We start from the raw sequence: 26,994 nt of genomic DNA, 5'->3' as shown, positions 1-26,994 counted from the left end.
TTTCGGTTGTTGAACTTGTTGCTCTTGCAAGACTTCTTTTTCAGCTTTCTTCATGGCTTTAGTTTTCAGCCATTCTTCTATTCGAGATTTAAGTTGAGTTTGGTCTTCATGCACTAGATTTGGCATCATTGGCACCAATGTAATCTTCTTTTCATTATGGATGAATGAAAAGTTGATTGGTGAAGCAATTATGTGTTGCTCGTTTATCAAACTGCCAAGGTCGACCAAAAAGAAGGTGGCTCGAACTCATGGAGACAACATCGCACAAGACCTCATCTTCATATTTTCCAATTGAGAATGGTACAAGTACTTTCTCTATGACTTTTAACTCTTCATCTTCGTTAAATCCTTGCAAAACATATGGCTTGGGATGTTTAAATGTTGCAAGTCCCAACTTCTCTATCGTATATGTGCTAGCTAGATTTGCACAACTTCCACTATCAATGGTTACAAGACATACTTTACCATTTCTTACATGGCAACGAGTATGAAATGCATTCACTCTTTGTTGTTCGCACTCCATGGAAGAAATTAAAATTTTGTTAGTGAAATAAAAAATGGAAAATGTGTAAAAGGACCTTACCAGAGAATACTCTCACAAAGCCTCACGAGTCACTCCAAGAAAACTTGATGTCACTCAATCCACTCGTGTTTGTACTCTAGGACTTTAATGGCTTTTACTTGTCCTCTTCTGATCTCACACATGCTCCAGCCTTTTTCCCTCAATTCTCTTGTCTCAAGTTCTAATGAACTTTTATTCAAGACTATATCGAGTAATTTCACTTTTTTAGCGTCGGCTGCAAATGGTTAGTAGGAATGGAAAGCAAATATAATTGAAAAGGTGGCTTAGAAATTAGAAAGAAGAGAATGAAAGGGGTACTTACACAAGTCACTTCACAACCTTCTATCACCACAATCAATTTTAAAGGCTTACTTGAAAATGCTTTGTGATGAGAATTGTTGATGAGTGCTTCAAACTTTTCTTTCTTTTCTTTGCTTTTTCTTCTTTTTGAGTGCTTTTAATCTTTTTGAGTGCTTCTTTTCTGATTTTTCTTTGCTTTCTTTGACCTTGCACTTCACTTTTGCACTTCTTTTTGTATTTTTCTTTTTGTTGTTGTTGCACGTTGCTTCTTCCACCAAAGCTCTGATTACCGCTTGATGTAAGGTACTTGTACCTTTTCAAATGATTGTGGATCTAGGAAGGAAGCAAAACAACCTGCAAAGTGAATGGCTCAAAATAGAATGGTTAAGGGTGGTAGACGTAGGGGTGCAATGGTAGGCTATTTAAATAATGAGTAATGGAAGCGGAAGATAGTTGATAAGGCTATGGTTATGGAGATGAAATAAAGGGATGGTTGTAAGGATAGTATCTTGAAGAAATCTCAAAGAAGAACCAATGCTATAGAGAGCAGAGACCCAATCTTTATATTGCTTCTTCAAGGGGTGGTATTAAGTACTTTGACCCACTAGTTATATGAACTAGGAACCAGAAGTATCAAGATGAAAGAAAAGGGGTTGACGCCACAAGTATAAAATACTTGATAAGTCGATAAAAAGTCACCAGGACTTAAGAAGAGAATAATCTCACTTTAATTGAATAAAAGGTCTGCTTACAAATGAAATAGGAAAGCCTATTTATAGTTTTTGAAGGGATTTGGACGAATAGATACATGTTGGTTCGGCCAGCCCTTGTGCCTTCCTAAAATGACATGATTTTTGTGTGAAAATACATGACTTAATGAAAATACATGCTCTTGGCCAAATGGTTATGTGTTGGTTCGGCCCTAAGGATATTTTGAAAGCATTTGGAAGTTATTTGGGCGCCAAAATGAAGATGAAAGAGTCTTTGGCCGAACAGCAAGCATCCCTTGGTGTTTTGGCGCCAATTTGATGTCACATGGTGTGCACATGCTTGAATGATGCACATGACAGTCTACTTGAACGCACATGGGTCTTCTTGCAAGGCTTTGGTGAGGTTGCAACCATAGGATGATGTCTTGAAGTCCATGGGCAGCCTAGAGATGAACTAGCTTCAAGGTAAGCTAGGTGAGTGTCTTGGTAGCTAACTAGGTGAGCTAAAACTTAATGAACTCAAGCTAGTTAGCTTTGGTCTTCTCAGCTCCTCAGCTACTCTCCCAGCTACTTCCAGCTACCTTTAGTCCACTTTTCAGCACTTTGGTCCAAAGCTCTCCCCCAGCTAAGTTCAGCTACATGCTAGCTCCTCCAGCTAAGTTGAAGTTCCCATTGTGTTCCACGAGCTGTCTTGATGTTTGTGAGCTAATTGTGAGCTGCATATGGATCCCAAATAATCTACCAAGCTTCCCCAACGTGTGCCATGCTCCAATGTACCTACATGTGCAAGGAAACAAGGTAATTTCATGGTATTGAGCTGATATGAACTAAATACTTTGCTGCCGTGCATGATCATGGTCTTGTGAGCTATGAATTCATGTCATGAGCTAAGTATATCATCATATAATATGTGTGAGCTAATGTATATGGTCTAAGAGCTAAAATAAATGCATATGAGCTAACAAATGTATGATTAAGCATGCTGCCATTAAATAAATGTAATGAATCATGCTTAATATGAATGCAAGACTATTCTAACATGCTTAACATATTTAAATAACAATGTGTATCAATCATAAAGATGTGAATATGTTGTATGCATGAATATCATATAACATGGTATTCATGATAAATGATAAATGGAAACATGTAATAATAATATCCTAAGAAATGATATGTAATCATAGCATATATTTGAATGATATGAGAGACATGATCAAATAAGCATAGGATAGAAATAATAAGATAATAATTTATACTAATATGTGAATGCATGGTTATGATAGAATATAATGTATAAATGATATAATATAAGATAGGGTAAGGAAGAACTCCCTTAGAAGCAGTAGTTAAAAACGTCCATAGACCGATCAAGTCATGGAGAAAATTGGAGCTAGTTTGGATCGTATCAAAGGTAATTAGCTCATATTAGCTCAATGCCATGGAATTACCTTGTTTCCTTGCACATATAGGTACATTGGAGCATAATGAACGTAGATTAGATTGGTGAATGATTTGGACGTCATATGCAGCTCACAAACAGCTTACAAAGTACAAGGCAGCTCATGGAACACTAAGGGAAGCTCGATTCAGCTGGAGGAGCTTAAGGCTAGCCAAACTTAGCTAGTTGAACTATTTGGAGCTGAGTTTCCAAAAGTAATGTCAAAGGTAGCTGAATGTAGCTGAATATGCTGTTATGGAGCTTATAAGGACTTAGCTAGGAAGCTTGTTCATAAACAGCCCATGATTGCTAGCTAGCTCTACAACGCAAGCTAGCTTGGAGGAGACACATGCACGCCCAAGAGAGAGCACATGACCAGCCATCATTCCATGCACAAGGATGAACCACAAGCATCCTAGAGAAGCCATGTGCACGCCTTGTGACCAGCCCACCATGTGCTAGGCGTGTGACTTCATTTAGGCGCCAAGATGAAGAGTCCTCTCACCATTCGGCCAAGCACTCCTTTCTCTCCAATTTGGCGCCAACTTGAGGGGACAGAAGAGCTATTCGGCCAATGGTTATTTCCCTCCATCTAGAGCCGAAACATTATGTCATTTAGCATTAAAATTATGTCATTTTATAGAGACACAAGGGCTGGCCGAATCCTTTTATAACCATTCGGCCATGTCTCCCCATTTCCTATAAATAGGAAAGCAATCATCATTTGTAATAAGACCATTATTTTTAATTGAAGTGAGATTATTCTCTTTCTTAAGTCTTGGTGACTTTTTATCGACTTACAAGTATTTTATACTTGTGGCATCAACCCCTTCCTTTTCACCTTGATACTTCTGGTTTCTAGTTCTTTATAACTAGTAGGTCAAAGTACTTTTTAATCACCCCTTAAAGAAGCAATATAAAGTCTAGTTCTCTGCTCTCTATAGCATTGGTTCGTCTTTAAGCCTTCTTTAAGATACTATCCTCTTATCCATTCCATTGTTTTGATAACCAAACCCATAGCCATATCCATCAACTTCCGTTTCCATCTCTTAATTATTAAACAGCCCACCTCTTCACCCTTACGTTTACCACCTTAACTTTTCTATTTTTGAGCCATTCATTGCAGGTTGTTTTGCTTCCTTCCTAGATCCACAATCAAACGAGAAGGTAGAATTACCTTGCATCAAGCGATAATCAGAGCTTTGGTGGAAGAAAGCAACGTGCAACAACAACAAAAAGAAAAATACAAAAAGAAGTGCAAGTGAACTGCAAAAGTGAAAGAAAGCAAGAAAAATCAGCAAAGAAAATAAAAGCACTCAAAAGAAGAAATTAAAAGCACTCGAAAAGAAGAAAAAGAAAGAAAGAAAAGTTGGAAGCACTCATCAACAATTCTCATCACCAAGCCATTCAAGTAAGCCTTTAAATTTGATTGTGGTGATAGAAGGTTGTAAAGTGACTTGTGTAAGTAAACCCTTTGTTTCTCTTCTTTCTATTTTTCTAAGCCACCCTTTCATTATATTTTGTTTTCCATTCCTACTAACCCTTTTGCAGTCGACGCCAAACAAGTAAAACTTACTCGATATAGTCTTGAGTAAAAGTTTTCTAGAACTTGAGACAAGAGAATTGAGAGGAAAAATGCTGGAGCGTGTGTAAGATCAGAAGAGGACAAGTAAAAGTCATTAAAGTCCTAGAGTGCAAACACGAGCGGATTGAGTGACATCAAATTTTCTTGGAGTGACTCGTGAGGCTTTGTGAGAGTATACTCTGGTAAGGTCCTATACACATTTCAAATTTTTCCTTATTTGCTAACATGTCTCTTCCATCCAACATTCTTGTAGTCAAAAGGACTTTGAGCATTCAAAGTCAAGAGGATGAACAAAGAGAGAACATCTTCCATACCAAATGTCACGTGGGAGATAAAGTTTGTGTGGTTATCATTGATGGAGGAAGTTGCACAAACGTAGCAAGTACTCATATGGTTGACAAGTTGGGTCTCAAGACTTCTAACCATCCTCATCCTTACAAACTTCAGTGGCTCAACGATGTGGGTGAAGCCAAGGTAACCAAACAAGTTGTTGTACCTTTTTCAATTGGAAGATACAATGATGAAGTCCTTTGTGATGTGGTGCCCATGAGTGCAAGCCACCTTATACTAGGACGTCCTTGGCAGTATGATAAGAAAGCTACCCATGACGGATTCTCTAATAAATACTCTTTCCAGCATCAAGGAAAGAAAATTATATTGGCACCCTTGTTACCCGTTTTATTAGTACCAAAGAAAGATGGAACTTGGAGAATGTGTGTGGATTGTAGGGCAGTGAATCAAATCACTATCAAATATAGGCACCCTATACCTCGGTTGGATGATATGCTCGATGAACTTAGTGGAGCCAACATCTTCTCCAAAATTGATTTGAAAAGTGGCTATCATCAAATAAGAATGAAGGAAGGTGATGAGTGGAAAACTGCATTCAAGACCAAACAAGGTTTGTATGAATGGTTAGTCATGCCTTTTGGTTTGACTAATGCTCCTAGTACCTTTGTGCGACTCATGAATCATGTTCTTCGGCCCTACATCGGTAAAGTTTGTGTTGTTTACTTCGATGATATCTTGATATAAAGTAAGTCACTAGAAGATCATGTTGAACATTTACGTTCCATTCTTAGCACTTTGAGAGAAGAGCACCTATATGCTAATCTCAAGAAGTGTGATTTTTGTACTAATCAAGTTACTTTATTAGGCTTCATTGTAAGTTCACAGGGGTTATCAGTGGATCCAGAAAAGCTTAAGGCAATACAAGAGTGGCCTAGTTCGGAGTTTCCATGGATTAGCCAGTTTTTATAGAAGGTTCGTACCAAATTTCACACCCTCCTATGTTAAGTTATATAATGTTTTAATAGATAAAGAATAACTTAGTATGAATACATCTTGCACATTGTTATTTTATTATGTTAAGCATGTTAGGACAGCTTTATAATTATATTATGCATGATTATAACATATACATCAAGGCAGCATACTTATAATGCATTTCATTAGTTCATTTGCATTCATATTAGCTCTTAGGCTTTATACCTTACCTTACACATATTAGGAGATGATATAATTAGCTCATGACATTCAAACTTAGCTCACATTACCATAATCAAACATGGCAGCAAGGTAATTAGCTCATATTAGCTCAATACCATGGAATTACCTTGTTTCCTTGCACATGTAGGTACATTGGAGCATAATGAACATTGAGTTAGCTTGGTGAATGATTTGGACGTCATATGCAGCTCACAAACAGCTTACAAAGTACAAGGCAGCTCATGGAACACTAAGGGAAGCTCGATTCAGCTGGAGGAGCTTAAGTCTAGCTAAACTTAGCTAGTTGGACTATTTGGAGCTGAGTTGCCAAAAGTAATGCCAAAGGTAGCTGAATGTAGCTAAATATGCTTTTATAGAGCTTATAAGGACTTAGCTAGGAAGCTTGTTCACAAACAGCCCATGATTGCTAGCTAGCTCCACAACTCAAGCTAGCTTGGAGGAGACACATGCATGCCCAAGAGAGAGCACATGACCAGCCATCATTCCATGCACAAGGATGCACCACAAGCATCCTAGAGAAGCCATGTGCACGCCTTGTGACTAGACCACCATGTGCTAGGCGTGTGACTTCATTTAGGCGCCAATATGAAGAGTCCTCTCACCATTCGGCCAAGCACTCCTTTCTCTCCAATTTGGCACCAACTTGAGGGGACACAAGAGCTATTCGGCCAAGGGTTATTTCCCTCCATCTAGGGCCAAAACATTATGTCATTTAGCATTAAAATTATGTCATTTTATAGAGACACAAGGGCTGGCCGAATCCTTTTATAACCATTCGGCCATGTCTCCCCATTTCCTATAAATAGGAAAGCAATCATCATTTGTAATAAGACCATTATTTTTAATTGAAGTGAGATTATTCTCTTTCTTAAGTCTTGGTGACTTTTTATCGACTTATCAAGTATTTTATACTTGTGGCGTCAACCCCTTCCTTTTCACCTTGATACTTCTGGTTCCTAGTTCTTTATAACTAGTGGGTCAAAGTACTTTAAAACCACCCCTTAAAGAAGCAATATAAAGTCAGGGTCTCTGCTCTATATAGCATTGGTTCATCTTTAAGCCTTCTTTAAGATACTATTCTCTCATCCATTCTATTGTTTCGATAACCAAACCCATAGCCATATCCATCAACTTCCGCTTCCATCTCTTAATTATTAAACAACCCACCTCTTTACCCTTACGTTTACCACCTTAACCTTTCTATTTTTGAGCCATTCACTTTGCAGGTTGTTTTGCTTCATTCCTAGATACATAATCAAACGAGAAGGTAGAATTACCTTACATCAAAAACTGTATCAAGTAAATTTTTACTTGTTTGGCGTCGGCTGCAAAAGGGTCAGTAGGAATGGAAAGCAAAATATGATTGAAAGGATGGCTTAGAAAATAGAAATAAGAGAAACAAAAGGGGTTACTTACACATGTCACTTCACAACCTTCTATCACCACAATCAATTTAAAAGGCTTACTTGAATGGCTTGGTGATGAGAATTGTTGATGAGTGCTTCAACTTTATTTCTTTCTTTTCTTTTCTTTTTCTTCTTTTTTGAATACTTGACTTTTCTTCTTTTGGAGTGCTTGACTTTTTCTTTGTTGATTTTTTTATTTTCTTTCACTTGCACTTCTTTTTTATTTTTCTTTTTGTTGTTGTTGCATGTTGCTTTCTTCCACCAAAGCTCTGATTACCGCTTGATATAAGACACTTGTGCCTCTTCAATTGATTGTGGATCTAGGAAGGAAGCAAAACAACCTGAACAAGTGAATGGCTCAAAAAGAGATGGTTAAAGGTGGTAAACGTACGGGTGAATAGGTGGGCTATTTAAATGAGAGATGGAAGCGGAAAATGATTGATACGGCTATGGGTTATGGCTGATGAAATAAAGGGATGTTTGTAAGGATAGTATCTTAAAGAAGACTCAAAGAAGAACCAATGCTATAGAGAGCAAAGACCCAGACTTTATATTGCTTCTTTAAGGGGTTTTATTAAGTACTTTGACCCACTATTTATAAGAACTAGGAACCAGAAGTATCAAGGTGAAAAAGGGATTGACGCCACAAGTATAAAATACTTGATAAGTCGATAAAAGTCACCAGAACTTAAGGAAGAGAATAATATCACTTATATTAATCAAAAAGGTCTGCTTACAAATGAAATATAATGGCCTATTTATAGTTTTGAAGGGACATGGCCGAATAAATACATGATGGTTCGGCCAGCCCTTGTACCTTCCTAAAATGACATGATTTTTAATTAAAAAACATGATTTAAATGAAGATACATGCTCTTGGCCGAATGGTTATGTGTTGGTTCGGCCCTAAGGATGATTTGAATGCATTTGGAAGTTATTTGGGCGCCAAAATGAAGAGGAAAGAGTCTTTGGCCGAATAGGAAGCATCCCTTGGTGTTTTGGCGCCAATTTTATGTCACATGGAGTGCACATACTTGAATGATGCACATGGGTGATCTAGGGAGCCTTGTGGTGGAACCTTGTGCATGGGATGATGGCTGGTCATGTGCTCCATCTTGGGCGTGCATGTGTCTCCTCCTAGCTAGCTTGAATGTGGAGCTAGCTTAGCAAGCATGGGGTTGTTTGTGAACAAGCTTCCTAGTCGAGTCCTTGAGAGCTCCATAATAGCATGTTCAACTACATTCAGCTACCATTTATATCACTTTTGACAACTCAGCTCCAAATAGTTCAACTAGCTGAGTTTAGCTAGCCTTGAGCTCCTCCAGCTGAATTGAGCTTTCCTTAGTGTTCCATGAGCTGCCATGTTCCTAGTGAGCTATTTGTGAGCTGCATTTGATGTCCAAATAATCCACCAAGCTACCCCAATGTGTGCCATGATCCAATGTACCTACATGTGCAAGGAAACAAGGTAAGTCCATGGCATTGAGCTGATATGAGCTAAATACCTTTCTGCCATGCATGAATATGGTAATGTGAGCTATGATTGAAGGTCATGAGCTAAATATATCATCTTATAATATGTATGAACTAATGCATAAAGCCTAATTGCTAAAAAGAATGCATAGGATCTGATAAAATGAATGATAATTATGCTGCCTTGATGTATATGTGATAATCATGCTTAAATGAATGCAAGACTAATATAGCATACTTAACATGCTTGAAATAACATTGTGAATATATGTTGATGTAAGGTGAATCTACACGCTTTGATGGAAGAGAGTAGATAGCCTTATTGTGTCCCGATCTTGGATCAACAAGTACTGATGTCCTTGAATTATAAGTTTGGGCTACAAATAAGATAAGAAATAAATATGTTTAGTAATGGAAGGATAAATGGAATAATAAGATAAGAAATGAATTTAAAAGAATGGTATAGAGATGGCTACGGAAATTGATGGTCTTGATGGATGATTTTGATGATGTAATGGCAATGGTGGTGATATTGTATCTCAAACACGCCAAAGATGAAATAGTGCTAAGGAGCACAATCCCGGTCTTCACAAACTTGCTTGAGGGGTGGTGATAGTGTCTTCAACCCACTAGATATCAATCTAGGAAGTTTGGAATCAAGATGGAAAGAATGACGCCACAAGTATATGAATTATACTTGGTTAATCGATAAAGTTCACAAAGAATTTTGAAGAGAAATAACTCACAAGAGTATGTTTTATATAAGAGATGAGATGATTACAAATGAAATGCACTAGCCTATTTATAGTTTTTCAAAGGGTTTAGGCCGAATAGACACATGATGGTTCGGCCAAGGTTGAAACCCCTTTGAAAATACATGATTTTTGATGACAATACATGATTTTAATGAAGATACATGCTCTTGGCCGAATGGTTATGTGTTGGTTCGGCCCTAAGGATGATTTGAATGCATTTGGAAGTTATTTAGGCTCCAAAATGGAGAGGAAGGAGTCTTTGGCTGAATAGGAAGCATCCCTTGGTGTTTTGGCGCCAATTTGATGTCACATGGAGTGCACATGCTTGAATGATGCACATGGAAGCCTACTTGAATGCACATGGGTCTTCTTGCAAGGCTTTGGTGAGGTTGCAACCATAGGATGATGTCTTGAAGTCCATGGGCAGCCTAGAGATGAACTAGCTTCAAGGTAAGCTAGGTGAGTGTCTTGGTAGCTAACTAGGTGAGTTATAGCTTGATGAACTCAAACTAGTTAGCTTTGGTATTCTCAACTCCTCAGCTACTCTCCCAGCTACTTTAAGCTACCTTTAGTCCACTTTTCAACAATTTGGTCCAAAGCTCTCCTCCAACTAGGTTCAGCTACATGCTAGCTCCTCCAGCTAAGTTGAAGCTCCTTAAGTGATGAAATGAGCTGCCATAACGTTCAAGAGCTAGTGTGAGCTGCTATGCTTATCCTTTTAGCTAACCAAGCTACCATAATATGCCTTGCTTTGTGTTTCACCTATAGGAATTAACAAACAAACCAAGTAAGCAATGTGTGAGCTCATTTAAGGTAAAATGCATGCTTTCGTGAGGTGTTTAAGTGATATAAGCTATGAATGATCATCTAGAAGCTAAGATAACTTGTATATAAGCTAGATAAAAGGCATAGGACGTTTATGAGCTTTAAGAAAACATATATGAGCTAGAAAATAGATGTATGCATGCAAATGAGCTAAAGAATCATGGATTTAAAGGTAGTGAGCTAATGTAAACATAACATGAGATAGAATAACATGACATGAGTTAATGAATGAATGAATACATGCTGCCATGATATCTAAATGAAATGCAAACATAATAAATGAATCTAAAACATATGTAAACATAATATAAAGCTAAGTAAAGATGTGAAAACATATGTTATGCATGAAAATCATATAGTTGCAAGTGAATGATAACATATGATTATTCAAGCATAGTTTAAGATGCAAATGTATGCTCATAATAATATATAGTGCATAAATGAGTAAATATAATATAAAGTAAGGTATAACTCCCTTATATTGAGCATGATGAATCTTTAATGATGTGAGTGTGTCATGAAGAAAGTTGGTGCAAAACATGATCACATCATCCTCCCTTTCTTTTAGGCGATTTGTCCTCAAATCGTAAGGTAACTTCTCCTTAGTGTCTTTCCATTCAAATGTTACTGATTTGACTTCAAAATGTATCCATTCAATACCAAATTGTTCAAGACATTTCCTTTTGAAACGATCTATGAAAGGTTCCTCATGAAAGGTCATGAATCTTGAATAAGTACTTTGAACCTCCTTGTCCTGAAAAGAAAGAAGACTTTCATAAGTAAGGGAAGTATTAATCATTAGAAAGTTAAAGGTATACTCCCTGTTCACATCTTTTGGATGGCCAAAAGTGATGTCTTTTGAATCACAAGATATGTTGCTTTGAACGATCATGTCCCCAAAAGTCATGTTCCTTGGTCCTCCAATAGGTGTATTCATTGAATCATGAAAGGTTATAACTCTTAGAATGGAAGTATCCTTAGAATCCTCATAAGACACGTCCTTTGGATGATAAAATGTCTCCCTTTGCCTCGCATCTCTTGGCTCTTTGAAGGTCACGTCCCCTAGCCTCCCAATTTGACAAGTTGTGTCGCTTGGAAAATTTGAAACATCAAAGAAAAAATCTATAATTACATGGTTAGAATAATCATCCTTGATCTTTCGTTTCATCCATAGGCATTCTCGAATGACCTTGCCATCACCAAGTGATAAGATAATACCATAGATATGAATCGGATTTCTGCAAAATAAATCAAAACATGTAAATGAAAAACTATTGACAAGATGAAAGGAAATATCAAACCAGGGTGGATGTTTAATGGGAGTTGGTTGCTGAATTCTTTTCTAGATTGGCAATGTACTTGGAATGTCAACGGACACAACTCTTGGCACTTCAAGTGATGCTTTTTTTAGAACTTCAAATGGCATAACCTTTGAAATATCAAGAGACATGTTTTGTGAATCATCTCCTTGAAAAGATATGTCTCTTGAATTATCCTGCAAAACAAAAGAGAGAATAGGAGTAGAAGTAAGGTTAGATAAAAATTGTTCTTCACTCTCCTCTTTTCCTCCAAATTCATTCTTTTCAACTCCAACGGTTTCTGCATCCACTCTCCGTTCATCATTTTCAACTCCAACATTTTGTTCAACTTCAAAATGCTTTTGTTCATTTGAATTTTTCTCCAAACAGTCTTCAGTTGCATTGTCTTTAAGTTGTTCTTTCATTGCTTCAATGTTCTTCTTCAAGGTGTTTTGATCTTCATTTACTCGGCTAGGAGATAGTGGAGTCAAGATGATTTTCCTTTCATTGTGAAAGAAGGAGTATTGGTTTGTGAAACCATCATGAATAGCACGCTTGTCAAATTGCCATGGCCTCCCCAAGAGTAAATGACTCGTATTCATATGTACCACGTCACATAGAATCTCTTCTTTGTAACTTCCAAGTGAGAATGGAACAAGTACTTGCTCAGTAACCTTCAATTCTTCATTGCCATGCAACCATTGCAATTCATATGGGCTGGAATGTTTAATCGTTGTAAGCCCCAATTTGTTCACCATGTATGTGCTTGCAATGTTTGTACAACTTCCTCCGTCAATAGCTACAAGACACACTTTACCATTTACATGGCAACGAGTGTGAAATGTGTTTGTTCTTTGTTGTTCGTTCTCCATTGTTTGGAAAGATGAAAGATCATAAGACATTGTTAGTAGAAAGAAAAAAAAATTAAAACCTTACCAGCACGCTCTCAAAGCCTCACAATCTTCACTCCAAAGAAAATTAAGAGATCACTCACTCAACACTCATGTTTACTCTCGGGAATATAATTTGGCTTTTTACAATTACCCTTCTGATCTCACTCTCTCAATTAGCCTTTTTCCACTCAATTTCTCTTGTTAAGTCCTTTGAAAAACTTACTCAAGATTAGAACAAGTTAATTCTTTCCTTGTGTGCGTCGGCTGCAAATAGGTTAGGGTAGAAAGAATAGAAGAAATGTAAAGGTAGAAGAAAGGATTTAAAGGTATTAAAAGATAAAAATGGTTGAAGACAAGGAAAATGAAATGATAGAAAAGGAAGAGGTGACTTACAATTCAAGAAACAACACTTACTGCAACCTTTCTCAAGAAACAATAAGGTTATCTTCTCTTAGTGTAGATAGGCCTCTTTGATGTACTTTGCAATGGTAGAGCACTTTCCTTGGCTTGCTTTATCTTTTTGAACTTCTCTTTTTCTTTTCTTTTCATTTCTTTTCTTCTTTTCTTCTTTTCTTCTTTTCTGATTTTTCTCTTCTTTTTGCACTCCAATTTGTTGAAGGAGTCTTTTTCTCTTTTGAATTTCTTTTTGCTTTGCACGCCAATGACACTTTTGTTGTCAATCCAACTATACTCTGATTACCGCTTGATGTAAGGCGAATCTACACGCTTTGATGGAAGAGAGTAGATAGCCTTATTGTGTCCCGATCTAGGATTGACAAGTACTGATGTCCTTGAATTATAAGTTTGGGCTGCAAATAAGATAAGAAATAAATATGTTTAGTAATGGAAGGATAAATGGAATAATAAGATAAGAAATGAATTTAAAAGAATGGTATAGAGATGGCTGCGAAAATTGATGGTCTTGATGGATGATGTTGATGATGTAATGGCAATGGTGGTGATATTGTATCTCAAACACGCCAAAGATGAAATAGTGCTAAGGAGCACAATCCCGGTCTTCACAAACTTGCTTGAGGGGTGGTGATAGTGTCTTCAACCCACTAGATATCAATCTAGGAAGTTTGGAATCAAGAAGGAAAGAATGACGCCACAAGTATATGAATTATACTTGCTTAATCGATAAAGTTCACAAAGAACTTTGAAGAGAAATAACTCACAAGAGTATGTTTTATATAAGAGATGAGATGATTACAAATGAAATGCGCTAGCCTATTTATAGTTTTTCAAAGGGTTTAGGCCGAATAGACACATGATGGTTCGGCCAAGGTTGAAACCCCTTTGAAAATATATGATTTTTGATGAAAATACATGATTTTAATGAAGATACATGCTCTTGGCCGAATGGTTATGTGTTGGTTTGGCCCTAAGGATGATTTGAATGCATTTGGAAGTTATTTGGGCGCCAAAATGGAGAGGAAGGAGTCTTTGGCCGAATAGGAAGCATCCCTTGGTGTTTTGGCGCCAATTTGATGTCACATGGAGTGCACATGCTTGAATGATGCACATGGCAGCCTACTTGAACGCACATGGGTCTTCTTGCAAGGCTTTGGTGAGGTTACAACCATAGGATGATGTCTTGAAGTCCATGGGCAGCCTAGAGATGAACTAGCTTCAAGGTAAGCTAGGTGAGTCTCTTGGTAGCTAACTAGGTGAGTTATAGCTTGATGAACTCAAGCTAGTTAGCTTTGGTCTTCTCATCTCCTCAGCTACTCTCCCAGCTACTTCCAGCTACCTTTAGTCCACTTTTCAACAATTTGGTCCAAAGCTCTCCTCCAACTAGGTTCAGCTACATGCTAGCTCCTCCAGCTAAGTTGAAGCTCCTTAAGTGATGAAATGAGCTGCCATAACGTTCAAAGAGCTAGTGTGAGCTGCTATGCTTATCCTTTTAGCTAACCAAGCCACCATAATATGCCTTGTGATATAGTCACGTCTACACCAGATCCGGAGGTCATGCCACACGGTCCCATTACTAGGTCAAGGGCCAAACAATTCAGGGAAGTGCTCTTAACTAAGTGTCTTGAAGCTTTTGATTCATTTGATAACTTAACACTCTCTAATGTTATGTTATATAATGTTTTAATAGCTAAAGTGATGTGAGTTCACCAACGCTACCTTCAAAGGATATGGAAGTAATGCCACAAGGACCAATAACTCGATCAAGAGCCAAACTATTCAGGGAAGCTCTTACAACTAAATGCATTAAAACTTTTGAATCATTTAAGAATGCATCCCCAAACTATAGATTATATAACATGTTTTATGTTGACATATAATATAATCTATGAACCACATATTTATATCTTATATTACTTAGCTTATAAATGCTTTCTTTTGTAGGTACATGTTCGGCCACATCATGGGAGCTGATTTAAAGCTAGAATTGAAGTCAATGAGCTAGGAAACCTTACATAGGATGACTTGGGAGATCATGAAGAACAAATGGTGAAAAGTTGTCAGCTGACCTTCGAGCTCATAGCTCACTTGAGCTGGACTTTTGAGCTAGCTAGAGACTTCATTTCAGCTGGAGAGTTGCACCATCATCTTCACCACGCAGAGCACTACAAATATGGTCTAGGTCAAATTTTGTGAATTCGTACCTTTTCGCGAAAAGTTGCCAATCCGAGAAGTGACCTTTCACAAGGAGCTGTCCTATGACTCATCTTCATGCAATTCATCTATGGCCAGCTCATCTTCAGCTCAAACTCATGGGAAGTAGTTCAAATAATGAAAGGTTGTTTCACACAAATGTGACCTTTCATAATTAGTTGCTGCCCCATTGATGCCAAGTCACCTAGACACATGTTTGATGCCAAGTCACGCCTAAGTTGCTGTTCATCTACACACCATGGAAGAGTCCACGCCTTAAGCATTCAACACCAACCATGTGAGTGCCACATGACCAGCCACCCATGTGTTTTGCATGTGAATGAATTAGGCGCCAAGATGAATAGGCTTCTCTCTATTCGGCCTAAACATCATCATGCTTCAAATTGGCGCCAAGATGAAGAGTTATGGGAACCATTCGGCCAAAGACATCTCCCCTCATCCAAGCATCATTTATTTTCATTTTAAGACATGTACTTTGCCGAAAAGGCATCTAGTTATTCAGCCAAGCCTTTACAAAACTATAAATAGGCTTTGGCATTCATTTGTAAACTCAACCCTTTGATAATTAAAATCCTTTTGTGAGATTATTCTCTCTTCAAGTTCTTTTTAGAACTATATCGATTAAGCAAGCCTTTTCTAAAGCTTGTGGCGTCATTCCCTCATTGATACTTCTGGTTCCTAGTTTAAATAACTAGAGGGTCAAAGTCCTTTCATACCATCCCTTATAGAACTTATAAGAAACGGGTCTTTGCTCCTTTATAGCATTGGTTCCTTCTTAGTTTTATAAGATACAATCTGACCATCACCATTATCATGCCTATATCATCACCATAATCCATCACCATATCACGCCAATAACATCATCCTTTCATTACCATTTCATCACCATTAAATCATCCTTCATTCATCAACAAGGCATACTTCATCACCACCATTGGAGGCCGAAGTCAACATCACTTGAAGGAGATTTATTCAACATTTCCGCAGCCCAACTTTGATAACTATTCTATCCATTTCAAATCTTTTCATTTCTATTTACTTTTCATTTCTTAATTATCATATTACTTAATCAATTCTTCTTCTTCTGTGCAGATTACTTTCAATCCAAGGTGTAGCATTTGGTGTCTCTCCTAGATCGGGAAACAACAAGGTTGCCAACTTCTCCATAATTGAAGAAGCCTGGTTAGCCTCACAGCAAGCGGTAATCAGAGCCTTGGTGGATTGACATTAAAAGTGCTACAACAAAAAGCAACAAAAAAAAAACAAAAGAGAAAAGAAAAGACTCCTACAACAAATTTGGAGTGCAAAAGAAAGAAAAGAAAAGAAGAAATTCAAAAGCAAAAGAAAAGTGAAGCAAGTTGCAAAGTACACTCAAAGAGAAGCACCATACAATCTGCCCAACATCAAACTTGAAGGAGGTATCCTTGTTGTTTCTTGTGAAGGAAGATAGTAAGTGTTGCAACTTGAGTTGTAAGTCATCTTCACTTATTTACTATTTCCTTTTTCTTTCATCTTTTCTTATTCCATTACCTTATCATCTTTCTTAACTTTTTCTAGCCTATCCTTTATCCTATACCTTAACCATTTCTAAACCGACGCACAAACTAAAGAAACTTGCTCAATCTTGAGTTAGTTCTTTAAAAGGACCCACAAGAGAGAATTGAGCGGTAAAAGGCAAACGAGAGGGTGAGATCAGAAGGGGGATCAGAAAAAGCCAAGGATCATATCCCCGAGTGCAAACACGAGAGTGAGTGGAGTGCAATCTGAAATTTTCTTTGGAGTGATCAAGAGAGGTTTTTGTGAGTGTGCTGGTAAGGTTGTAATTTAATCTTTTATTTTACTAACCATGTCACAAGAATTGTTTTATTTCCATTCAGATTTGAGACAAGTTTTTGTTATCAAAAAGGCTTTAAGCACTCAAATCATAGAAGATGACCAAAGAGAAAACATTTTTCATACTCGTTGTCATGTAAACAACAAAGTTTGTTTCATGATCATTGATGGAGGAAGTTGTACGAACGTTGCAAGCACTCTTATGGTGGAAAAACTTGGCCTAAAGACTTCTAAGCATCCAAATCCATATAAACTTCAATGGCTAAATGACGGTGGAGAAGTAAGAATCACAAAGCAAGTTGTCATTCCATTTTCAATTGGTAAATATCAAGATGAAGTTCTATGTGATGTTGTACCAATGGATGCTGGACATATACTTTTGGGAAGACCATGGCAATTTGATCGAAGAGCAATCCATGATGGGTTTACCAACAGATATACTATCCTTCATAATGATAAGAAATTCACTTTGACGCCACTATCTCCTAGTCAAGTGAATGAAGATCAGATTCATTTGAAGAAAAGCATGGATTCATTCAAAAACAATGAAAAAGAGATGACTAAAGCATTGAACATCTATGCTGGAAGAAAGGAGATTCGGAAACACTTGTTGTCACATAAGGCTTTCATTATACTAATGTACAAGGAAAGTCTACTTTTAACTAATCTCCAAGAAGGTTTGCCTTCTTCTATTGTTTCTCTTTTACAGGAATTTAAAGCCATGTTTCCAGAAGATATACCAAGAGGACTTCCACCCCTTCGAGGAATTGAACATCAAATCGATTTCATTCCCAGTGCAACTATCCCAAACAAACCAGCCTATAGAAGTAATCCGGAGGAAACAAAGGAACTTCAAAAACAGGTTGGTGAGTTAATGGAAAAGGGGTACATTCGAGAAAGCCTAAGTCCATGCGCTGTTCCCGTTTTGCTTGTGCCAAAGAAGGATGGTTCATGGAGAATGTGTGTAGATTGCAGAGCAGTTAATCAGATCACTATCAAATACCGACACCCAATTCCAAGGCTAGACGATATGCTGGATGAACTAAGTGGTGCCACCATCTTCTCTAAAATTGATCTTAAAAGTGGATATCATCAGATTAGGATGCGAGAAGGAGATGAATGGAAGACCGCTTTCAAAACAAAGCAAGGATTGTACGAATGGTTGGTTATGCCCTTTGGACTAACCAATGCACCTAGTACTTTCATGAGGTTGATGAACCATGTACTCCGGGCTTTTATTGGTAAGTTTTGTGTGGTCTATTTTGATGATATTTTGATTTATAGCCAAACTTTGGATGACCATGTGCAACATTTAAGGTCAGTACTTGAAACTCTCCAAAAAGAGAAACTTTATGCCAACCTTCAAAAATGTTCTTTTTGCACTAACAAGCTTGCCTTCTTAGGATTTATTGTAAGTTCACAGGGACTTGAAGTAGATCCGGAAAAGATTAAAGCAATTCAAGATTGGCCGAGACCTACATCAATAAGTCAAGTCAGAAGTTTCCATGGACTTGCAAGTTTTTACCGGAGATTTGTACCCAACTTTAGTTCTATTGCCTCTCCCTTAACTGGGGTAATTAAAAAGAATTCCACCTTTGAATGGGGCAAAGAACAAGAAGAAGCATTTATGGCCATTAAGGATTGTTTGACTAAAGCACCACTTCTGGTACTTCCTAATTTTGATAAAACTTTTGAAATAGAATGTGATGCTTCTGGAGTTGGTATAGGTGCCGTTTTGACTCAAGAAGGACGACCAGTTGCATACTTTAGTGAAAAGTTAAGTGGTGCTTCACTAAACTACCCCATTTATGACAAAGAGATGTATTCTCTTATAAGAGCTTTAGAAACATGGCAACACTATCTATGGCCCAAGGAGTTTGTCATCCATACTGATCATGAGGCATTGAAGCATATTAAAGGCCAACACAAACTCAACAAACGACATGCCAAGTGGGTAGAATTTCTTGAATCCTTTCCATACGTCATTCATTACAAGAAAGGAAAAGAGAATGTTGTTGCAGATGCCCTTTCACGAAGGTATGTTCTTCTTAACACTTTGGATTCTAAGTTACTTGGATTTTCTTTCCTTAAAGATTATTATGTTAATGACCATGATTTTGGAGAGAAATACAAGTCTTGTGAAAAAGGTGCAGTGGAGAAATTCTATAGACATGATGGTTATCTATTCAAGGAAGAAAGGCTGTGCATTCCACAAGGTTCCTTTCGAGAAGTATTGGTACGAGAAGCACATGAAGGAGGACTCATGGGGCATTTTGGAATTGGTAAGACATTGGCAATCTTGAAAGAACATCTCTACTGGCCTAAGATGAAAAGGGATGTTGAAAGGATTTGTCATAGATGCATCGTTTGCAAAAAGGCTAAGTCGAAGGTCATGCCTCATGGACTTTACATACCTCTTCCCATTCCTACAGTACCATGGGTTGATATTTCCATGGATTTTGTGATGGGTTTGCCAAAAACAAGAATGGGCGAGATTCTATATTTGTGGTGGTTGACAGGTTCTCCAAAATGGCCCATTTCATACCATGTCACAAAACCGACGATGCAACCCATGTGGCTAATCTATTCTTCAAAGAAGTTGTAAGATTGCACGGCATACCAAGAACAATTGTTTCTGATCGAGATGTCAAGTTCCTTAGCCATTTCTGGAGGACATTATGGAACAAACTTGGAACTAAATTGTTGTTTTCAACCACCTGTCACCCCCAAACTGATGGGCAAACGGAGGTAGTCAACAGAGTATTATCAACATTGTTGAGAGCCATCATCAAGAAAAACATCAAGACTTGGGAAGATTGCTTACCACATGTTGAATTCGCTTACAATCGGTCAGTTCATTCAGCCACAAAAACTTCACCATTTGAGGTAGTGTATGGATTCAATCCCTTAACTCCTTTAGATCTTCTCCCTCTACCCCAAGAACAAATGGTTAACAAGGATGGCAAGAACAAGGCTGAGTTCATCAAGAAATTACATGAACAAGTTCGGAACAATATTGAGAGAAGAACAAAACAGTATGAGCAACAAGCCAACAAGGGACGAAAACCACTCCATTTGGAAGTTGGAGATTGGGTATGGTTGCATTTGCGAAAAGAAAGGTTTCCTACTAAAAGGAAATCTAAGCTTTTACAAAGAGGAGACGGTCCTTTCCAAATCATTGAGAAAATTAATGACAATGCATACAAGTTGGATCTTCCCGGAGAATACAATGTAAGTGCCACCTTCAATATAGCAGATCTATCTCCAATCAAGGATGATGACAATTTGGGGACAAATCGCTTAAAAGAAGGGGGGGATGATGTGAGTTCACCAACGCTACCTTCAAAGGATATGGAAGTAATGCCACAAGGACCAATAACTCGATCAAGAGCCAAACTATTCAGGGAAGCTCTTACAACTAAATGCATTAAAACTTTTGAATCATTTAAGAATGCATCCCCAAACTATAGATTATATAACATGTTTTATGTTGACATATAATATAATCTATGAACCACATATTATATCTTATATTACTTAGCTTATAAATGCTTTCTTTTGTAGGTACATGTTCGGCCACATCATGGGAGCTGATTTAAAGCTAGAATTGAAGTCAATGAGCTAGGAAACCTTACATAGGATGACTTGGGAGATCATGAAGAACAAATGGTGAAAAGTTGTCAGCTGACCTTCGAGCTCATAGCTCACTTGAGCTGGACTTTTGAGCTAGCTAGAGACTTCATTTCAGCTGGAGAGTTGCACCATCATCTTCACCACGCAGAGCACTACAAATATGGTCTAGGTCAAATTTTGTGAATTCGTACCTTTTCGCGAAAAGTTGCCAATCCGAGAAGTGACCTTTCACAAGGAGCTGTCCAATGACTCATCTTCATGCAATTCATCTATGGCCAGCTCATCTTCAGCTCAAACTCATGGGAAGTAGTTCAAATAATAAAAGGTTGTTTCACACAAATGTGACCTTTCATAATTAGTTGCTGCCCCATTGATGCCAAGTCACCTAGACACATGTTTGATGCCAAGTCACGCCTAAGTTGCTGTTCATCTACACACCATGGAAGAGTCCACGCCTTAAGCATTCAACACCAACCATGTGAGTGCCACATGACCAGCCACCCATGTGTTTTGCATGTGAATGAATTAGGCGCCAAGATGAATAGGCTTCTCTCTATTCGGCCTAAACATCATCATGCTTCAAATTGGCGCCAAGATGAAGAGTTATGGGAACCATTCGGCCAAAGACATCTCCCCTCATCCAAGCATCATTTATTTTCATTTTAAGACATGTACTTTGCCGAAAAGGCATCTAGTTATTCGGCCAAGCCTTTACAAAACTATAAATAGGCTTTGGCATTCATTTGTAAACTCAACCCTTTGATAATTAAAATCCTTTTGTGAGATTATTCTCTCTTCAAGTTCTTTTTAGAACTATATCGATTAAGCAAGCCTTTTCTAAAGCTTGTGGCGTCATTCCCTCATTGATACTTCTGGTTCCTAGTTTAAATAACTAGAGGGTCAAAGTCCTTTCATACCATCCCTTATAGAACTTATAAGAAACGGGTCTTTGCTCCTTTATAGCATTGGTTCCTTCTTAGTTTTATAAGATACAATCTGACCATCACCATTATCACGCCTATATCATCATCATAATCCATCACCATATCACGCCAATAACATCATCCTTTCATTACCATTTCATCACCATTAAATCATCCTTCATTCATCAACAAGGCATACTTCATCACCACCATTGGAGGCCGAAGTCAACATCACTTGAAGGAGATTTATTCAACATTTCTGCAGCCCAACTTTGATAACTATTCTATCCATTTCAAATCTTTTCATTTCTATTTACTTTTCATTTCTTAATTATCATATTACTTAATCAATTCTTCTTCTTCTGTGCAGATTACTTTCAATCCAAGGTGTAGCATTTGGTGTCTCTCCTAGATCGGGAAACAACAAGGTTGCCAACTTCTCCATAATTGAAGAAGCCTGGTTAGCCTCACATCATAAAGAGTAACTTAGTATGAATTCATATTACACATTGTTATTTTAATATGTTAAGAATGTTAGGATAGTTTTATTATCATATTATGCATGATTATTATATATACATCAAGGCAGAGTACTTATAATGCATTTCATTAGTTTATTTGCATTCATGTTAACTCTTAGGCTTTATACATTATCTTACACATATTAGGAGATGATGTACTTAGCTCATGACCATCATACTTAGCTCACATTACCATAAACAAACATGGCAGCAAGGTATTTAGCTCGTTTTAGCTCAATATCATGAACTTACCTTGTTTCCTTGCACATATAGGTACAATGGAGTGTGATGCACGTTGAGGTAGCTTGGTGAATGATTTGGACGTCATGCATAGCTCACAAACAGCTCACAAAGTACAAGGCAGCTCATGGAATGCTAAGGGAAGCTCGGTTCAGCTGGATAAGCTTCAGGCTAGCTAAACTTAGCTAGTTGGACTATTTGAAGCTGAGTTGCTAAAAGTGATGACAAAGGTAGCTGAATGTAGCTGAACATGCTGTTATGGAGCTCAAAGGGACTCGGCTAGGAAGATCATTTATAAACAGCCCCATTCTTGCTAGCTAGCTCAACACTCAAGCTAGCTTAGAAGGAGACACATGCACGCCTAAGATGGAACCCATGATCAGCCATCATTCCATGCGCAAGGCTACACCACAAGCATCCTAGAGAGGCCATGTGCACGCCTTGTGATCAGACCACCATGTGATTGGCGTGTGACTTCATTTAGGCGCCAAGATGAAGAGTCCTCTTACCATTCGGCCAAGCACTCCTTACTCTCCAATTTGGCGCCAACTTGAAGGGGTACAAGCACTATTCGGCCAAAGGATATTTTCCTCCACTTAAACCGAACCATCCTCTCTATTTTTAATTAAATTATGTCATTTTATAGAGGCACAAGGGCTGGCCGAAACCTCTTGTAACCATTCGGCCAAATCCTTCCATTTCCTATAAATAGGAAAGAATATTTCATTTGTAAGCACACCTTTTATTCAATTAAAGTGAGATTATTCTCTTCTTAAGTCCTGGTGACTTTTTATCGACTTATCAAGTATTTTATACTTGTGGCGTCAACCCCTTCCTTTCATCTTGATACTTCTGGTTCCTAGTTCATATAACTAGTGGGTCAAAGTACTTAAAACCATCCCTTGAAGAAACAATATAAAGATTGGGTCTCTGCTCTATATAGCATTGGTTCTTCTTTGAGATTTCTTCAAGATACTATCCTCACAACCATCCTTTTATTTCATCACCATAACCATAGCCTTATCAACTATCTTCCGCTTCCATTACTCATTATTTAAATAGCCTACCAATTCACCCATACGTCTACCACCCTTAACCATTCTACTTTGAGCCATTCACTTTGCAGGTTGTTTTGCTTCCTTCCTAGATCCACAATCATTTGAAAAGGTACAAGTACCTTACATCAAGCGGTAATCAGAGCTTTGGTGGAAGAAGCAACGTGCAACAACAACAAAAAGAAAAATACAAAAAGAAGTGCAAAAGTGAAGTGCAAAGTCAAAAAAAAAACAGCAAAGAAAATTGAAGGACTCAAAAGTCAAAGCACTCAAAAAGAAGAAAAAGCAAAGAAAAGAAAGAAAAGTTGGAAGCACTCATCAACAATTCTCATCACCAAGCATTTTCAAGTAAGCCTTTAAAATTGATTGTGGTGATAGAAGGTTGTGAAGTGACTTGTGTAAGTAACCCTTTTCATTCTCTTCTTTCTAATTTCTAAGCCACCTTTTCAATTATATTTGCTTTCCATTCCTACTAACCATTTGCAGCCGACGCCAAACAAGTGAAATTACTTGATATAGTCTTGAGTAAAAGTTCATTAGAACTTGAGACAAGAGAATCGAGAGGAAAAAGGCTGGAGCGTGTGTGAGATCATAAGAGGACAAGTAAAAGCCATTAAAAGTCCTAGAGTGCAAACACGAGCGGATTGAGTGACATCAAGTTTTCTTGGAGTGACTCGTGAGGCTTTGTGAGAGTATACTCTGGTAAGGTCCTACACACATTTCAATTTGTCCTTATTTGCTAACATGTCTTTTCCATCCAACATTTTTGTAGTCAAAAGGACTTTGAACATTCAAAGTCAAGATGATGAACAAAGAGAAAACATATTCCATACCAAATGTCACGTGGGAGATAAAATTTGTGTGGTGATCATTGATGGAGGAAGTTGTACCAATGTAGCAAGTACTCACATGGTGGAAAAGTTGGGTCTCAAGACTTCCAAACATCCTCATCCTTACAAACTCCAATGGCTCAACGATGTGGGAGAAGCCAAGGTAACCAAGCAAGTGATTGTACCTTTCTCAATTGGAAGATACAATGATGAAGTCCTTTGTGACGTGGTGCCCATGAGTGCAAGTCACCTTATACTAGGACGTCCTTGGCAATATGATAAGAAAGCCACCTATGACGGATTCTCTAACAAGTACTCATTCCAACATCAGGGAAAGAAAATCATATTGGCACCTTTGTTACCAAGCCAAGTTCAGGAATGTCAAGTGACCCTCAAATCACGCATAGAAGAATGGGAGAAAGAAAAGAAGGCCAAAGAAATCCATACTCCAAAGATGAATATCTATGCCAGCAGAGGAGATATTCGGAAACATTTATCAACTAAGAAAGCTCTACTTATACTTATGTATAAGGAAAGTTTTCTCCTTACTAACCCTCCTAAAGGTTTGCCTTCTTCTATTTCTAATCTTTTGCAGGAATTTGAGGATATGTTTCCTGAGGAAATTCCCGATGGATTACCACCGATTAGAGGAATTGAACATCAAATTGATTTCATTCCTGGAGCCACCATTCCTAATAGACCAGCATATAGGAGTAATCCTGAAGAAACAAAGGAATTGCAAAAACAAGTCAAAGAACTCCTAAACAAAGGTTACATTCGAGAAAGCTTAAGTCCATGTGCTGTCCCCGTTTTGTTGGTACCAAAGAAAGATGGAACTTGGAGAATGTGCGTGGATTGTAGAGCAGTGAATCAAATCACTATCAAATATAGGCACCCTATACCTCGGTTGGATGATATGCTTGATGAACTTAGCGGGGCCAATATCTTCTCCAAAATTGATTTGAAAAGTGGCTACCACCATATAAGAATGAAGGAAGGTGATGAGTGGAAAACTGCGTTCAAAACCAAACAAGGTTTGTATGAATGGTTAGTCATGCCTTTTGGCTTGACTAATGCCCCTAGTACCTTTATGCGTTTAATGAATCATGTCCTTCGGCCTTATATTGGTAAGTTTTGTGTTGTTTACTTTGATGATATCTTGATATACAGTAAGTCATTGAAAGATCATGTTGAACACTTACGATCTATTCTTAGCACTTTGAGAGAAGAACATTTATATGCTAATCTCAAGAAGTGTGATTTTTGTACTAATCAAGTTACTTTCTTAGGCTTTATTGTAAGTTCACAGGGATTATCAGTGGATCCAGAGAAGATTAAGGCAATACAAGAATGGCCAAAACCGGTTAATGTCAGTCAAGTTCGAAGTTTTCATGGATTAGCCAGCTTTTACAGAAGGTTTGTACCAAACTTTAGTTCCATTGCTGCACCCTTAACAGGGATTATTAAGAAGAATTCAAACTTCTCTTGGGGCAATGAACAAGACAAATCTTTCAACGAACTCAAAGATTGTTTGACAAAGGCCCCATTACTAGTCTTGCCAAACTTTGAGAAAACATTTGAAGTTGAATGTGATGCTTCCGGAATTGGAATTGGTGCTGTTCTAAGTCAAGAAGGAAAACCCATTGCCTATTTTAGTGAAAAACTAAATGGTGCAACTCTGAACTATCCAACATATGACAAAGAGATGTATGCACTCATTCGAGCATTGGAAACTTGGCAGCACTATTTATTGCCAAAGGAATTCGTGATACACACTGACCATGAAGCATTAAAGCATATCAAAGGACAACACAAACTCAACAAGAGACATGCCAAATGGGTTGAATTTCTTGAGTCTTTTCCCTATGTCATCCACTATAAGAGAGGAAAGGATAATGTCGTGGCAGATGCTCTTTCACGCAGGTATGTCTTACTTAACACTTTGGATTCCAAACTTCTTGGTTTTTCATTCATTAAGGAACATTATGCTACTGATTTGGACTTTGGAGAAAGGTATAAGTTATGTGAAACAGGTGCTCATGATAAGTATTATCAGCATGATGGATATCTTTTCAAAGAAGGACGATTATGTATTCCACAAGGTTCCATAAGAGAAGTGTTAACCAAAGAAGCACATGAAGGAGGACTCATGGGACACTTTGGAGTTGAAAAGACTCTTAGCATTCTGAAAGAACACCTCTTTTGGCCAAAGATGAAAAGGTATGTAGAAAAGGTATGTGAAAGGTGTTTAGTATGTAAAAGGGCAAAATCAAGAGTCATGCCTCATGGATTATACATGCCTTTGCCAATACCAACCATGCCATGGATAGATATTTCAATGGACTTTGTTTTAGGTTTACTAAAAACAAAGAGTGGAAAGGATTCAATATTTGTGGTGGTTGATCGTTTCTCCAAAATGGCTCACTTTATACCATGTCACAAGACTGATGATGCTATTTTTGTTGCCAACTTATTCTTCCGAGAAGTGGTAAGGTTACATGGACTTCCTCGAACTATTGTGTCAGATAGAGATGTTAAGTTCCTAAGTCATTTTTGGAGGACTTTGTGGAGTAA

General features: G+C 37.8%; 1 protein-coding gene across 1 annotated transcript in view; it reads left to right on the top strand.

Annotated features, from left to right (window-relative positions):
- The window catches only part of LOC120144671, a gene marked incomplete at its 3' end in the record, with an annotated part of 38,732 nt that extends 12,139 nt beyond the window's left edge, over nt 1–26,593 (top strand). Inside the window, exons 2-7 of the mRNA XM_039158693.1 lie at nt 17,292–18,080; nt 18,159–19,737; nt 20,082–20,626; nt 25,010–25,547; nt 25,710–25,789; nt 26,216–26,593. Coding sequence (XP_039014624.1) covers nt 17,292–18,080; nt 18,159–19,737; nt 20,082–20,626; nt 25,010–25,547; nt 25,710–25,789; nt 26,216–26,593 — 3,909 coding nt within the window. The remainder of the gene's footprint in view (nt 1–17,291; nt 18,081–18,158; nt 19,738–20,081; nt 20,627–25,009; nt 25,548–25,709; nt 25,790–26,215) is intronic.
- Between the last annotated feature and the right edge of the window lie 401 nt (nt 26,594–26,994).

The sequence above is a fragment of the Hibiscus syriacus genome, unplaced genomic scaffold (genome assembly GCF_006381635.1).
Source record: "Hibiscus syriacus cultivar Baekdansim isolate YM2019G1 unplaced genomic scaffold, ASM638163v2 tig00110890_pilon, whole genome shotgun sequence".
Classification (NCBI taxonomy): Eukaryota; Viridiplantae; Streptophyta; class Magnoliopsida; order Malvales; family Malvaceae; genus Hibiscus; species Hibiscus syriacus.
Note: the sequence above shows the minus strand (reverse complement) of the source record. Positions and strands in the feature narration are given on the sequence as shown.